Source organism: Rhamphochromis sp. 'chilingali', assembly GCF_963969265.1.
Source record: "Rhamphochromis sp. 'chilingali' genome assembly, chromosome: 10".
Classification (NCBI taxonomy): Eukaryota; Metazoa; Chordata; class Actinopteri; order Cichliformes; family Cichlidae; genus Rhamphochromis; species Rhamphochromis sp. 'chilingali'.
The window spans coordinates 20,151,639-20,166,961 of NC_137937.1; the positions used below are offsets into that span (position 1 = coordinate 20,151,639).

Below are 15,323 nucleotides of genomic sequence, written 5' to 3' on the forward strand. Positions count from 1 at the left end.
TCACAAGCAGACCAAGACACATGAAAAACACATTTATTATCAGTGAAGATCTTCATACACATGCATAACTAATACAATCTAAACATATTTACAGGGGAATCATCTTGGTTACACAATCACACAGCAAAAAGCAGAGACCGATGCTGCTGAAGTTTGCTAAAACTCAAAAATGAATTTCAGCACTCTGTTTCCTGATTTGGATGGAGTGAAGGAAGTGTCAGTGAAGCTCATATTCAGTGAACACCCTGGTTGATCTGAGGGCTCATAACGAGCAGCCAGCCTATGGTCTCCTCCAGGAAGCTCATGTTGTAGTGGGATGCTATGTTCCTAAACACCGTGATCTGCTCAGAGAAGCTCTGTAAACAGACCAAAAACAGCAGTGTCAATAATATGCGTTCAACGCTGAACAGAATGGTGCCGTGTGCTTCAAAGTACGAACCTTGGCTGGGAAGGTGAGGTCAAAGTCTCCAGCACATTTGCAGTAGAGGGTCATGTTGGTTTCCTTCACTCCCTTACATTTGCTACACACCTGAAATTGAACAAAACCTGTGAGGCACCTTCTGGAAAATGGGCTGTCAAAAAGCATGCAAGTTAGATTTTACTGCCAGGAAAACTTTGCTTTTTTAAGAAAAACAAACAAACAAACAACCAGAAGTAGTGAGTGCATTTTTTTTTATCATTTCATTGCTTAAATTTTGCCAGGTGTTTTGATATACTGAGCACTATTTTACCCACCAGATCCTGCAGCGTATAGCTCATCAGTTTCTTCTGCAGAGCTTCTACCAGAGCCATCTCAATAGACTCGGTGTCATACTGCGCCTGACAGTTGGAGCAGAACCACTGAGGCAAAACTGAACCATCCTGAGGAAAAGATAACAAGTTTATCTCATTTAGATTTCTGACTTTCACAGTTTCGAAATGTGATTATCAGGAGTTATTGTACTCTTACCTGTGCCACTGACGGGTCCTTGCAGAGGTCAAGGTCCCGACAGAAATTGCAGTGGTGACAGATAACCTCTGGCAGGATGTAGGAGTTACACGGGTCACGGAACTGGGCTTCCTCTGAAAACTCTCCAACATCCACAAGACGTAGGAGGTCTCTCTTCAGCTTGTTCACCTGATTTACAATGTTGGCGTCTAGTGAAAGAACCTAAACAAGGGAGGGATGGGGGAAATATAAATAACCACTGAGGAAAAAAAAAAGGAGCAGATTTCTTTTCTTTTCTTTTTTTCTTTTTTTTTACCTGGCAGACATATTTGATAAACTCCAGTGCTGGGTTGTTGAGTGGAAGGTGTGACCCAGGCAGGATGGGGAACATCTCTGAGGTGTGGGTAACACTCCTGGTACCAGTGACCTTCTTCTGGATTTTCTGAGTGATGGTGAAAATGTTCTGTGTCAGCTCGCTGGACACGTACTCCTGGGAGAAGGAGATCATTCCTGTGGAAGAGAATTTTTAAAGCCGTAAACATTAAACACTCGGCTGAGCGTAATCTGCAGTCCCAGAGAAATACAACAGAAGTCTTTAGCACATACAACAGCTTCCTGATCAGCTTCTTACCAGGAAGTGCACTCAGATCCCCAATTGCCTGCTGGGAAGCCTGGCTGTTGCCACGTCTCTTTACTGGTGTTGCTCCTGGGCCGTTACGTCTCAGCTCCTCTTTCATACTGTGATAGACCGCTGCAATGTACGCTGGCAAGGTAAAGGTGTTTTGAGAGTTAGTAACTTAGAAAGCAAAGAAAAAGAATGTTGGGAGATTTTCCTTCTTTTACCTGAGACGATCATGAGGAAGTACTTCTGACAGGAGGCGGTTTGAGGAAGATACTGCATGATATTCCAGTTACTCTCAATCAAATCCTCTACTTCATCCGTCTCTCCATCTCCGTCCTCCTCCTCAGCATTTTCTTCATCTTCATCCTCACTGCCATCCTCATCCCCCTCCTCTTGTCTGGTTTTCTTCTGTTGGGCTCCTTCCTACAAAAAAACAAAACAACAACATTGGAGATGGATTCAGTTCAGGGCCTAATCGCAAAAAGAGTCGCCTCAAGGTGCTGTAGTTTGTAAGATAAAGACCCCAAACCCCCAGCAATCAGACATCCCTGTATGAGCAAGCACTTGGCGACAGTGGGAAGAAAAAGCTCGCTTTTAACAGGAAGAAACCTCCAGCATCTGGCAGTACCTCTCCATACATGACGCTGGAGGGCAGTTTGCCCTTCACGCCACCATAGTTGGCAGGGTCCATCCACAGCAGGAACTCCCAGCACCGCGAGAAGGAGATGGACAAAGAGTGGAAAATTTCTTTGGAATGGATGCTAGAAGAGAAACGGTTAGAAATGTGAGATGTTGTGGTTACACGTAAAAGACTGGAAACAGGAAATTAGACTTTCAAAAGTTGTAAACAATAAAAGTCAAACATTTAAAAGGTATTGGTGCTTATTTTAGTCACATACTTTCAGAAAACCAGGGAAAAAAACCACAACAATATTTCAAGAACCAAAATCCCAGGAGGTATGTATCTCTGAGTAGCAATATTGATTTTATATTCATATTTTGTCATAAAGTCAATATTTAAATGTCACATCCATTATTTTAATGGGCAGTTCTCCCATTTTGGGTTTAATTTACAGAAATCACTTCAGCTGATGGAAACCACAACAATCCCTGCCGTCTCGCTCTTCTAATAGATTATTTTTGTTTTTCTGATTTTAGTGTTCTGGCTCTTGCTTTGCATCATGCATCATTTTACTAATATACTATTGTTAATATGTCAAAATAGCCAACAGCTGTGAACACATGCATGCATTTTTACATCTGATTGGATCTGATTTTCTCCAGTAGTTTACTAAAGGAGACGTGCAAAATCACTTTAGTTTGTGATCCAATCAGAGGGAATGAATTTTATTGATAAATGATGTTAACAGCCTACAAAAATGGAACCGATCAATTTTATTATCAGTTTTCTATCAGCTAAAAATCAAACAAACTTAGCAGCAGATTAAGATCAAATGTAACATAATTACATTTTCTGCATCATCAAGAAAATACATTCAATTTCCAGTGATGTGATGCACTAATGTTACAGCTGGAGTTTATTCTGTGAGGTTGCAAATAAAGACATAATTCTTACCTGTTGCCATCAAATGTTCAAAATTAAGTGTATTGACACTTGGACTATTTTCACTTACATCTTGTCTATACAGTTAAAGTACTGTTTTAACTTTAGAATATTTAATTTAAATTTAACATGGCACTTTTAGGGCCTCAATTGTATATATTGTTTTATAAACAAAATTTGTGTATTGAAACAAAATAATTTCTCACTGGGATTCATTCTGATTTTGAAAATAAAAACATGTGAAAACTAAAACTCTGGTCATCCCAGATCAGACTGGAGAATTTAAAAAACACTGACCTGTTGGTGATATACTCAACATAGCCAATGGCATCATCAATCCTGCGTTTTTTAGTACACAGAATGATCCTATTAAAGTTTCCGTACACCACAGTCGAGCCGAGACGTTTGAACTCTGCAACCAACCTAAGGCCAGAATGCGAGAATGAGGTCTGGATAAATGGAAACTGAAAGCATTATTATGAATCAGAGTTCACATCGTCAAATTTTCTAATAAAGTTTTACGTTTAAAACGTAAAAAACAAAAACACAAACAACACCAACAGCAACAACCTAAAAATACCAGGGCTTTCTCTTAGTGGTGAAGTCCTACTGATGTAGAGTTTACCATTATTTCAAAAGAAAGCTTTCAGATTTCATTTTTGAAGTATAAAGGATTTGGCACTCACTGCAGAAACACTTTCTTCATCATGTTATGCAGGGTGCGGTGCAGGGCGGGGTCATACAGCAGCGAGCTGGGGGAGCGCAGCCAGCGGTAGAAATGCATCACCTGGTTGTCTGCATACACATTGTGGTACTGTGTGATCTCCCTGACCCATCCCACCACCATGCTCTTTAAGATCCTGCTCAGAGAACCCAGAAAAATTAATCAATGAAAATTGTGGTTTGAGCAAAACACAAAACACAAATCCTGCGCTCAAACACAGAAGTTTACACACCTGAAGGTGTTGGAGCAGAGAGCTGTCTCATCGTAGCTAGCCAGAGCGCTTGCTCCCTGGTTTCCTGACATCATGTCCTCCAAAGATGCCTGCTGAATCACATCAAAACTGACGCCCAGGCTGGCTCCGCCCTCCATGTCGTTGACATGCTGAGACTGGAGGATGGTGTTCACCGCCAGGCTCTGCAGGTCCAACTCCACACATGCTGCACGAAAGATGATGATTAAGACAGACTTCAAAAATCCCTCTAGTGATTTCCTTTTTCTTCCTTTTTTTTTGTACCTGTTGAATAACATCCCTGAGCATTGATCTCCACAGAGCCTCTGTCATCATTTTCCATCACCAGACGGCTGTCATCAGCCTCTTTTCCTCCCAGGTCAGGCCTGGATGTGGGTGAAAGCCATAGCAGGTGGTTGTGCTTCCGTAGATGTCTTGCCAAAAACAAGTCTGAGCCAAAGATGGACACATCCTGTGGCAAGTTCCCCACAGGTAAGTGGTAATATCTGAAAGTAAAAGAACAATTCAAAAGTGCTTGAAAATGTTTTACAACAATTTCTGCTGCCTGGATAAATCTTTTATTAGAGGCTACAACCACAAAGTTAGCATGTAAGACGTTTATAGTGTCCTCTTACAAAAAAAAAAAAAAAAAAAATCTTCCTCTCCGTCTGGAACAACCTTATGTGTGAAGGGAAACTCAGCAGAAACATGCAGATCATACCTGGCCATGTCAAAAGCCTGTGACAGACAGCTGTCCAGGTTGAGGTAGTGGCGGATCATGCGCCGGGCACCGAGCCGTTGCCAGTCCAACACATTATAGCTGATCTCATCAACCACATGAACCGGAACGACCGGGAACTCCTCGAGCACCGGCATCCCGGCCGTCAATCGACGCAACTCCCAGTTTGACTGCACTGCGATGAGGGTGGGCCCACGGCGCTCCTCCTGTCAACAGCAACAAACAAAGCAGGCATTTGCAAATTTAGTCGCATGAAACTTAAAGATTAAAAAGTAATAAAAATGTTAAATATAACCAGATTATTTTACCTTGTAGTTTAGGAGTATTCGTTGGAGTGCACGTGAGATCGCCTTCATGTCATTTTCAGCCCGCACCTCAAAGTTGTGTTTCTCCGGAGGCAGAAGCTCCTCCGTCGTTTTCTCCAGGAGTGCCGTGCGTTCAGCTGTGTAGAGGTTACTCAAGTTGGGCATCTGGTTGCTTCGAACCTAAAAAATGCAAGCCAACAACTGAGCTTTATTCTCAATGCAATTAAATGTCATGATGGTACTGAGAGGAAAACAGACTTCTTCTCCGGTACTAAAACAAAGAGGACACTCAAAGAAAGCCCATTATTCTTACCGTGTCCAGGACGAAGATGCTAGCTTTGCGCTGAGAGGGGATGAAGAGGCCAAACAGAGCCTTGTGGCCTTGGCTGTGATGATACAAATACATGTGGCGAACACTCCCTGAGAAGCAAACATAGTAGTTGCAGATCAAAATTCACAAGTAATTGCAGTGAAACGGTTTTCTTTTTCACTAAAGGGAAAAGTCATAATTTAGGTCAACCTAAATATTCAAAAAAAGTAAATATTAAATTGTGACATTTATGACCATCAAAAGTCTGCTGTCAAAACTTTTAAATCTAAAGTGTCTGAATGACTCTTACCAGGTTCCAGGTAGCTAAACTGGGCCAGCGACCTCATCTCCAGATGTTCCAGATCAAACGTGTCAGCCTCCCTTCCGGCCATATCTCTTACAACATGTTTGTTGACCATGCACACGCATCCTAGCTGCACCAAAGCTCGAAACAGCAAAGGAACCTGAAACAAACGACTCGCTGCGTTCTGTTTCCAGTACTATACAGTTATAACACGGACACTATGCAGTGTAAAAAATTACACTGACCTGTGTTTCATAGACTCCTTCGATGTCAGGTGCAGAGAGGTCTGCGTTGATCTCATTGATGTGCTCTTGGTACATGTCCTCTGGCACAGAGTACTCATAGAGGTAGTAAACCATGTTGGAGCGAGGTAGCATGCGATTCACCTGTAATCACACAGCTCTGATAGTTATTTTGGGTAACTTCTTCTATAGTCACAGTGATGTCATTGCATTATTTTATGCATTTTTTTGTAGCGTGCCTTTTTGTACGTCGCTCCCTCCTCCTGTTTTGGGACTTTTTGATTGACGTAGAAGACACGTGGGATGTTGAGTTTCATGCAGTGGAGGTCATTTCCAATCACAGCCCAAAGCTTATACAGACCAGGGTGACTAGTTTCTGCAATCTGAGAAAAAAAAGAAGAAGTAAAAATAGAGAAGATCAATATCTTTACATTATTAAATTATTTGTGGATGATAACAGGATCGCTCTGCACTACCTGGACAATTTGCCACGGCATATCGAGGATGCTGCGAGCTGTTCTGCGGAGGAAGCTCCCCAGGCCTGTGATGGGACCACCTCTGATCACTCCTCCGCCCACTGGTTGAGCCTCCCCATCCAGCAGCCTCCTCCTCTTTTTCCTCTCCTTTCTCTGCTTCAGCTGTAGCTCCCACTTTTTCTTATGGTAGCGCAGCCAAACTTGACGTTCCTCCTGCACACAGAAAAAGTTGTTTGAACCTTTTAACATTCACCGCTGGAACGTCTTGGATTCAAATGCACTACAAGTGCATTTGGAATTGCATGAAAATGTCTCAAGCTTAATATACTGAAACCTCTGCTTTCCTACCCGTGTTTTTCCCGTGGGAGGGGGCGGTCCCAGGATCTCTCGCCAGGACTGCGTAAGCTCTAAATCCTGAGACTCCACCTGGCTGTCGTCTCCGTGTGACGCCCGCTTCCGCTTAGTGCTGATAAGGATAGCTGGCTGCAGGGGTTTGGGTGGCATCCCAAAATCCTCTATGTCAGCAGCAGGACCTGCTTCAAGAGGCTGATGGGCAATCTGAGAGCGAGGAAGACATTTAGAGTGCAACAATAAGGCTTAGTGGTTGACACTTTACTGTGAGGTTAACCTTACCTGTCTCTTGCCCTCGCTGGTAAACAGCTCACTAATTTTCTTCTGCTTGTATATGTCATTTTTCTCCAGGAGTTTCTTGTGTAGCCAGTCAGGATGCCTCACTCTGGGAACAGGATTCTTCACCTTATGGAAATAAAAAGTGGAAGGTGCCATTATTATTTTCTTAATCAATTAAATTAATTATTTAGTTTTAAGTTTTCTGTTTATTTATTTATTTTTTAAACATTTTACCTGTTGCAGAGCAGCAGGAATGGTGATGATTTTCTGGATTGCACTACCCAACCTCTCTATGTAATAGCTCCAATCAAGGATCTGGAAAAAAAAAAGAAAGAACCAAAAAACCATATGACATGAAAGTACTTGAACATTTTTGTCTTTGTTATTCGCGTTTAATTTTACCCTTAAAACTCACAGAGCGGATGTCCATGTCATGCAAGCTGGGCATCTTCAACCACTTGCGAAGGAAATGTTTCTTGACGCTCGGCTCGGCCTGAAAGATGGCTAGAGGAATGGCCCTGATGCACAGAAGCAAAAATGAGCCGATGGCTTTAACTTCTGATCGTATTAGAGATCGCTAGTTTCCTAAGGATATTCAAAAATGGGAAAGCGAGCTCAAGAAAAGTCTTTGGTGCTGTGTAACACCAGGAAACCTATCGAATCAGTAGCCTAGTTTTTAAATATGGTATTGCTGCAATAGTCTGATGTGACAGATTTTGAAGTTTGAAGTCTCAATATTAGCATTGTGGACGTTATCATCTTTTCATTTTTGTTTTGGTTTTTTAAACCAGACCTGACAACCGAGGCACCGCACACTCACACAGTAGCAACTTACCAATTATAGTGTAGCTACAGCCTAAAGGTTTCCCTGCTTTACCATCTAACATATTCAGTACGGTACGATAAGTTTACTTTAGCGGCAACTGTCGAACCTTTCTGTGACAGGGGAACCCTCAGGTTTTCGGGAGATGACATAGCGACAGCTCAGACCGGCATCTTTCACCATTTGATCCCCCAGGAACTCTGCCAGCCTCTTAGCTGTGCTGATGGACGTGGACTTCTGCTCACCGTAATCTTCGAGCTTTCTAGACATTGACCGATTCTCTGAAATCAGGTCAAAAAGCTCTGCGTCTGGCATGTTGGCAGCCTGCATCACACATGAAATGATCCAGTGAGTTTTTTTGTTATGCATTTTCTATAAAAATTATTCTAATAAACGATTGCTGAACAATACAATTCAGAAATATGACAAAAACACCTTGTTACAGGAGACCCTAGTTATCAGAACCTGATCAGAGATATGCACCTTGCTGTAAAGTACATCCAGCCAGTAGTCGGCCACTTTGGCCACTGAAGCGTAGACCTCCTCTAGAGTAGTTCCTTTGAGGAAAGCCTCGAACACAGACGACTGAAAAATCTTGATGAGCTGGAGCTCTCCTCTTCTCTTCACTTCAAAACCCTTCAGCTCGGCTAAAGAACCATCCTCATTAAACACAGCGTACCTAAAAAGAAAGGCGACTCCCTTTGTTAATTACACCCTGTAAGAAGGCCACAAATCATTTCACAAAATTATCTCCTTACCTCTTTTTCAGCTTCTTGCCCTCCTCTTTGGAGGCTGGCAGGATCATTGCCAGATACGGTCCGTCCACCTCAAAGAAGATGCTGTTCTCTGCCCTGATGTTGTAAGTGACGGACGCGGGGTCGACCAGCTCGTGGTACTGATCGTTGGTAAATCCCTCTTTTACCATGATGTTCAACATGGCACCCGGGTAGGAGATAGTCACCTTGGTCTTCTTCTCGTTACTGGTCTTCACCACAAAGTTCTCCGGGAAGGTATTGGGGAGGACACACCAGATACCATCAGTGTCCAACTCAAGAGGCCTCCTGTGTCACAGAGAAGGAGATTTATTGCAGCATTTTTATAGTTGAATAAACTGACCCGCAGCATAAAATATATACTGTAAAGTGCGTGAGCTCAATTAAAGCCAACATGCTGGCAAGAATTATGCAACTCACCCTATTTGCTCAATGAGCTCTCTGGCCTGAGTAATAATATTGGCTCCAGTGAAACACACAATGCCGGCCATCTCCATAGAGTACCATCGGGCCCTGATGGAAACATAAAATAAACAAACAAAAAAAAAAACAGAGCATCAAGTCAACAGCACTCAGTACTGACTGCAGCGAAAAGCTCAGGTAACAGCGCAAGTGGATCTGTGATGATTGATGAAAACCGCGGCCGGCTCCTACCCCTTCCTCATGACGTAGCCGTAGAAAGAGTTGAGGATGCACTTGTGAGCGAGCTGAAGGGATTCGTACAGGATCTCCATGTTTTTGCAGCGCTTCACCTCAGCGGCGTCTCCACTGTCCTGAGCTGATGAAAGTTTCTTCTTCCACACCTAAAGCAAAGGTAGCACCGAAAAGAAAACCTTTACCGCACGTAACTATAAAAAAAATAAATACATAAATGAGACAGATCAGGTATAATTTGATCAAATAGCTACAATACCTTGTGAAGTCCTTTGAATTCATAACGGCGATCTCTGAAAGCTCTTACAGTATCCACATAGAAGGAGTTCTCCCTCTGACAGATGGTGGTAACTCGCTCCTCCAGCTTGGTGACGTGTGTCTTTTTATAGGCCTTCTTACAATAGTCTGATTTAAAAAAAATAAAGTCAGGACTAACTTTAGCCCTGATAACCCACTATTTTCATTACTTATAGTCAAAGTCTACTATAAGGAGCCAAAAAGAAAAGAGGAACCTGCAAGACGTTTCTTCTCATGCTTGGCCTGCTCCTCCCTGTTGAGCGTGTGGAAAGCCCGAGGTGGACCGTTGGGGAACAGTGGCGGGAACTTCTCAGACTCAAGTTGCTGCTGGATGCGGTGAAACTCACTGCGGCTGGCGGGCACTGCAGAGAGAGACAGCGAGAGACAAAGGTTTCGTTTCCCCCCCCAAATCGCTTAAAAGCAGAGTACAAATATCCAAAGATAACTTACTGATTTCGCCTCTCCATTGCCAGGTCATCCTCCTCTGACACGTGGCACCAGGCTTGTTGAAGTCACAGGCAGCGCACGTGGCCTCATCAACCATAGCAGATGGCTACAAAATTAGAAGATAAAGACTAAATTTAATGCTTTTCTAGATGTGATTGTGAGCATTTTTTGATTAATAAAGTAATAACCTGAAGGCGGTTGGTGAGAATAATATTGGGGTACATCGCCCCAACGTCCAGATGGTAGATGAGGGGACATTCAATCCTGTTTGGAACCTCCTTGAGGGACGTCAGCTTTTTCTTAATTTCGTCACAAACCTGAGAAAATATCGGCGTTAATTCTGAATTTCAAGCTCAGAAAAAAACTTGAGTAACTTATTAAAAAAGACAGACAGAGGCAACTCCCCTCCTCCACAAACCTCGTTAAAGTTAGTGACTTGCTCCAGAGGGATTTTCTCCTCTTCTTCGATGGCATGACGCATCGTTCTCTCAACTCTTTGCAGCAGGAAGTCAAATGCAGCCGGGTTCTGTTGCAACATCAAAAATGAGAGCGACGTTTAAAAAACAAAACAAAAACAAACAAGTGCTGATGAAGAGTGAGCTCTGAGAATTGAGCAGACTGTACCATTTTGAAACGACACGGGATGTCACTCCGAAACACTCCAGACTCCAGCGCCTCCACGTGACCGCCCACGTAAGTCTCGGAGTCTAGGACGTGGCCGTCGTCTGTCAGTTTGTTGAAGATCTGCTCCTGCTTGTTGGGGAAGATGATGTTGGCGTGGAAGGCCTGCACCATAAGTAAAGCTTCACACAGCGTTCCCGAACCTTTACGCAGCACCTGAAACAGGTGAACAACGCAAGAAAAGAGAGACTGGTAATTAGTAAAATGCACTTTTAAAAAAAAGAAGAAGAGAACTCTACTTAATCTTTTGCAAAGCACGCCATAGACGAACCTCATCGGGCTCCATGGGGATGATGGTACACAGAGCGAAGATGAAGGGGTGGACATATTTCATGTACAGGTAATATGTGGCCACGGCATCTGACACAGAATAGGTTGCTAGAGTCTGACAGGAAGAAAGAGAAAAGACAGTAAGTGGAAAGTTAACATCCCGTTAAAATGATTCCGGTTTTTATTTTATAAAGACGGGAGTTTAGTTCTGCACCTGCGGCTCCTCGGTTGCCATGCGGCACATTTCTTCTGGGTCGAGCTCCACGGGGTCATAACCCAGTTTGGCCTTCGCTGCTGCCTTCAGATTGTGGCTTCCCACCGGCAAGTAGCTGTCTCTCTTTACCCACCTGATACAGGATAAGGAGGTTTGAAGTTGGATATATGAAAAACCAACATTACATATAACATTTACTTTGATTATATGTGTTAAAATGTGGTTAAACATGAGATTTTAAATCTTTATAAAATGCTTTCTATGTGTTGACAATAGACATTACACAAGATTCATCGTATCCAAGTTATAAAGCTACAGACAGAAAGAGATGCATGCAAATGTTACCAAAAACATAACCTCCTTGGTGGAGGTAAAGTGTATGCTTATCATTTTAAGAGTGTAAAACTTTTGCACACCTTAAACAATCCATGTGGATGGCCTGACTGGCCTTGTACTCTCCCTGGTTATCTTTCTGGAAACCGATCTCCCTGTGCATGCTCAGTCCATGGAGGGCAGCCCGAACCTCAATGAAAGGCCTAGAGAGAAACAGTATGAGGAGAGGTGGAGGATCAAGAAAAGTAATCAGCATAACAAACAGAATAAGAATATTGAATATCTAATATAATCAGCTTTTTAACAGTTTAAATAATTCACTATTAACAGCTTCATCATTATGTCGTAGCTGCCTATTGTCACAAAGAACTGGTGCTTGGGCCACTTTTGCTCGAGCTGAAGTGAAACCAAGGACTTAAAAATAATAAAAAGTGTTCACTGCAGCCACTGCCTGTAATGTATTCTACCCACTTCACCTTTAAAGTAAGTAACTGGCTTTTACAGAAACAGAAAATAGGCTTACCAATCAAAGAAGTCTCCATTGTAGGTCACAAAGATGTTTGGCTTTGTTTCTTGAACGTGATCAAACCACCTCTGAATGAGAGCTGCCTGCAACCGTTACAGCGTGTTATTAAACTGACAGAAACACACAGCAGCCTATTATTCATCAATGCTTTATTGTTAGTGGCTACATACCTCATTGTCCTCATTAAAAACAGTGAATGGCCCTTCATACTCAGGTTTGGGGGTAAACTCAAAATCCTCAATGTTCTCAGAGACGATCTCTCGGTTTGTGATCAGAAACCCCTACGTGAAAACACAAGGACTGTTAGATGATACTACAAACAGGAACGTAACAATAACTTGAAAAATCAAACGCAAATGAACCTTACCTGTCCATCTATCATGTAGGAGATCATCATAATTTGATCCGTCTCTGCGTCTGGGAATTTCAGCGGAAGCTTGGTGGTCTCGATGTCAAACGCCAAAACGACAGGGTCCTGCAGGGAAACAACGTTTCACAGAAAAGCCCCGACATAAATCAAAACTTCAGTATAACTCCGAATGAATGATGGAAGGCTTAAAACAACAAAATCCTGATACCGGTCGCTCCACAAGATCGTCTCTCCGTACAATCTCTGGCGGGTAAGCGCTGCCTCTGTTTCGAACATTGTACCAGTGAGCCTGAAAAATAAAGACAGTTAAGATAAGAAGAGCACGCACAGGTGCACAGGTGTCGAGGAACACCTCACTGGAAAACACTGGAACCTGATAGAGTTGATCTTACCACGTGGATCTTCAGGTCAATGGACACACGCACATGGTAGGGCACGTCATACTCTCTCATGTCCACTATGTTGTCTAACTGATCTGAAATACTCTTTGACATCCCGTCTTCATCCACTGAGGTCACGTTGCCACCTGATAGCGCACTAAGAGGACAAAAAGGTGTCGGGGGTTATTATAAAGCTGGAAACGTCAGGCGGAACATCAAAGGAATCTAACGAAGGTTCGGTGATACCTTGACAACATTGAGGTGTAGGCATCGTTGGACTGCTCCCTCTCTCTGTTTTTACGTACCGCTGGGGCAATCTCACGCTTGACCTTCACGAGGTCGTCCACGGTGTTGAACGCCAGCTTGATGTAGTTTCTCTTCAGTCCGACAAGGTGGTTTGGCTGGAGACACCAGATCAGCAGAATCAGCATGTGAGTGGCTGCACAAAGTCAACACTAGCAGCCAATAGGGAAGTATACTGCAACCTGTTCACGATACCTTCAAAAACACTGATACTAAGGACACTAAATACTAAGGACAAGAGTGCCACAGTGGTAAAGGGGATATATATTTTAGATTTTTCTTAAATGCGTGCACTCACTTGGCCACTTTCTTAGGTACAGGTAATCAACTGCTCACTGTAACACATCAGCCAATCACATGGGAGCATCTTAATGCATAAAAACAAGCAGACGTGGTCAAGACGGCCCGCTCAAGTTTAAACTGAGCATCAGAATGTGGAGGAAAGATGATTTAACAGACTCTGAACGTGGCATGCCTGACGGGCTGGTCTGAGTATTTCACAAACTGCTGATCTGCTGAGTTGTTCCTTCACAAACATCTCTAGAGTTTACACAGAATAGTCCAAAAAAAAGGGAAAATATCCAGTACGTGGCAGTACACCTCGTTGATGCCACATTTGGATGGTTCAGTCAGAATCTGACATAAGCAAAATGAAAGCATGGATCCATCCAGCCTTCCAACCCAGTACTAGTGAGGCATATCTAATGAAGTGTCTGGTGAGCATACATAAACAGATTAGATTTTTAAATGAGTGAAAATGTGTTGTGGTGGTGCTCTTGTCAAAAATCATCCATTAATTAACCACCAACTATTTCTTCACTAATTCTGTGTAAATAAATATAGAAAATATTTATTTATCTACACTTATTTGACTTATTTATTTACTCACTATTTATTTATTAGATAACTTAAAGTCAGTTTAAACTCTCACCAGGTCCAGGTCCTCTTTTGGGAGAATTTCGAGCTTTGCCACCTTTCCTTGGAACTTCTTAGATAAATATGAGATGACTTCTCTCTCGCAGTTCTGGACATACACATTTTGTTATTTATTACTTTTTTTTAAAAAAATGTTCACTTGGCATAATCACAGTCACTAACTTACCTTTTTCGTCGCAATGTAAAAGTATGGCTTGAAGGGCAGAGACACCTACAGCACAGACAGAACACATGAGAGAAAATGTAAAATGCAGGACATTTAATAAGCTGCGTTACAGCGCTCTGCTTTCCCCCCAAACACACCTTGAACCTGCTTCCATCCTCCTGTATAAAATAATAGTCCACCGCGCTGATCATCCTCTTGTCTTCATCCAGGATCTCTGCCTACAAATGCAGAGCATCAAAAATAAATGTTAAGTGTTTATTTTGCAGCAGACAGAAAGGAAAAACTGTCGCACTGCGAGGACTCACGGGGTGCATGTTGATCAGCCAGCCCGTTTTCTCTCCCGGCTCCTTCATCCTGTCGAATCCGAAGCGAGCGTCCATCTCGTCGGTGAACTGACTGCGCTCCAGCCGCTTGAGGGCCGATAAGGAGGATCCATCATCCCTGGTTCAAACGCACACAACAGTGACACTAAATTCTGACAGTCCTCGGTCATCCATTAATATTCTGAATAAGAAAGTGTTATGAAGCGTTTGGTCTGTTAGAGCTGCTGGGACTTACTGGTTTTCCGGATCCCCACTCGGTCCTCGATCCGCTTTGTAGCGTCCACTGTTCTGCAGAACCATCTTCTATCGCGATGTTCCGGGTACAAAACACTAAAATAAAACAGCTAAACGTGTGCGTGAAGCCGCATTTGAAGACACGCCGCTTTAATAGAAAGTTTTGTCTGCTGGATTTGTCTGCGCCTGTCACAGACTCGCCTGCTGTTTTCCTATTTTGGCGCGTTCGTGCAGTTGCCGCGAGAGGACGGAGCTGAGAACCGGAAGTACAAAGATCGTTAATGAGAGAGATGAACCCCTCACGGTGGTGTTGAGACGTATCTAATTAGGTTGAATGTCGTGTTCATTGTAACGTTGGTGCTCATAGATCTGCCTCTAAAAAACAAAACAACAACAAAATAAAAACAATACGTTAGAAAGCAAAGTGTTTACGTGATTTAGTGTAATTGAGTTACACTAAATCACTTTTAAGTGATTTAATAATTTTAAGTTACATTATGCAATATGGAACTGCTTAAAA

The 15,323-nt window shown here is 42.8% G+C and overlaps 1 protein-coding gene across 2 annotated transcripts; it reads right to left on the bottom strand.

Annotated features, from left to right (window-relative positions):
• Nucleotides 1-19: 19 nt before the first annotated feature.
• On the bottom strand, nt 20-15,051 carry pole (polymerase (DNA directed), epsilon). 2 transcript variants are annotated; one of them, XM_080893961.1, is made up of 48 exons: nt 14,805-15,051; nt 14,552-14,687; nt 14,384-14,464; nt 14,247-14,291; nt 14,076-14,168; nt 13,088-13,218; nt 12,854-12,998; nt 12,670-12,750; nt 12,459-12,566; nt 12,262-12,372; nt 12,089-12,174; nt 11,649-11,768; nt 11,233-11,365; nt 11,020-11,133; nt 10,692-10,904; nt 10,486-10,593; nt 10,256-10,384; nt 10,071-10,173; nt 9,836-9,982; nt 9,583-9,728; nt 9,324-9,472; nt 9,090-9,182; nt 8,655-8,957; nt 8,380-8,575; nt 8,006-8,220; nt 7,489-7,591; nt 7,308-7,388; nt 7,077-7,199; nt 6,792-7,001; nt 6,444-6,656; nt 6,207-6,350; nt 5,971-6,111; nt 5,732-5,885; nt 5,425-5,531; nt 5,115-5,291; nt 4,789-5,012; nt 4,353-4,573; nt 4,071-4,275; nt 3,801-3,974; nt 3,412-3,537; nt 2,179-2,311; nt 1,772-1,973; nt 1,560-1,691; nt 1,245-1,438; nt 950-1,150; nt 736-861; nt 440-529; nt 20-356 (listed from the first exon to the last, which is right to left on the bottom strand). In XM_080893961.1, the coding sequence occupies exons 1-48, from the start codon at nt 14,867-14,869 to the stop codon at nt 234-236; spliced, it is 6,855 nt and encodes a 2,284-aa protein (XP_080750087.1). In that variant the 5' UTR covers nt 14,870-15,051; the 3' UTR covers nt 20-233. The 2 variants fall into 2 exon arrangements, with proteins under 2 accessions (XP_080750087.1, XP_080750086.1); XM_080893960.1 differs by having other exon boundaries at nt 13,088-13,242.
• Nucleotides 15,052-15,323: the final 272 nt, after the last annotated feature.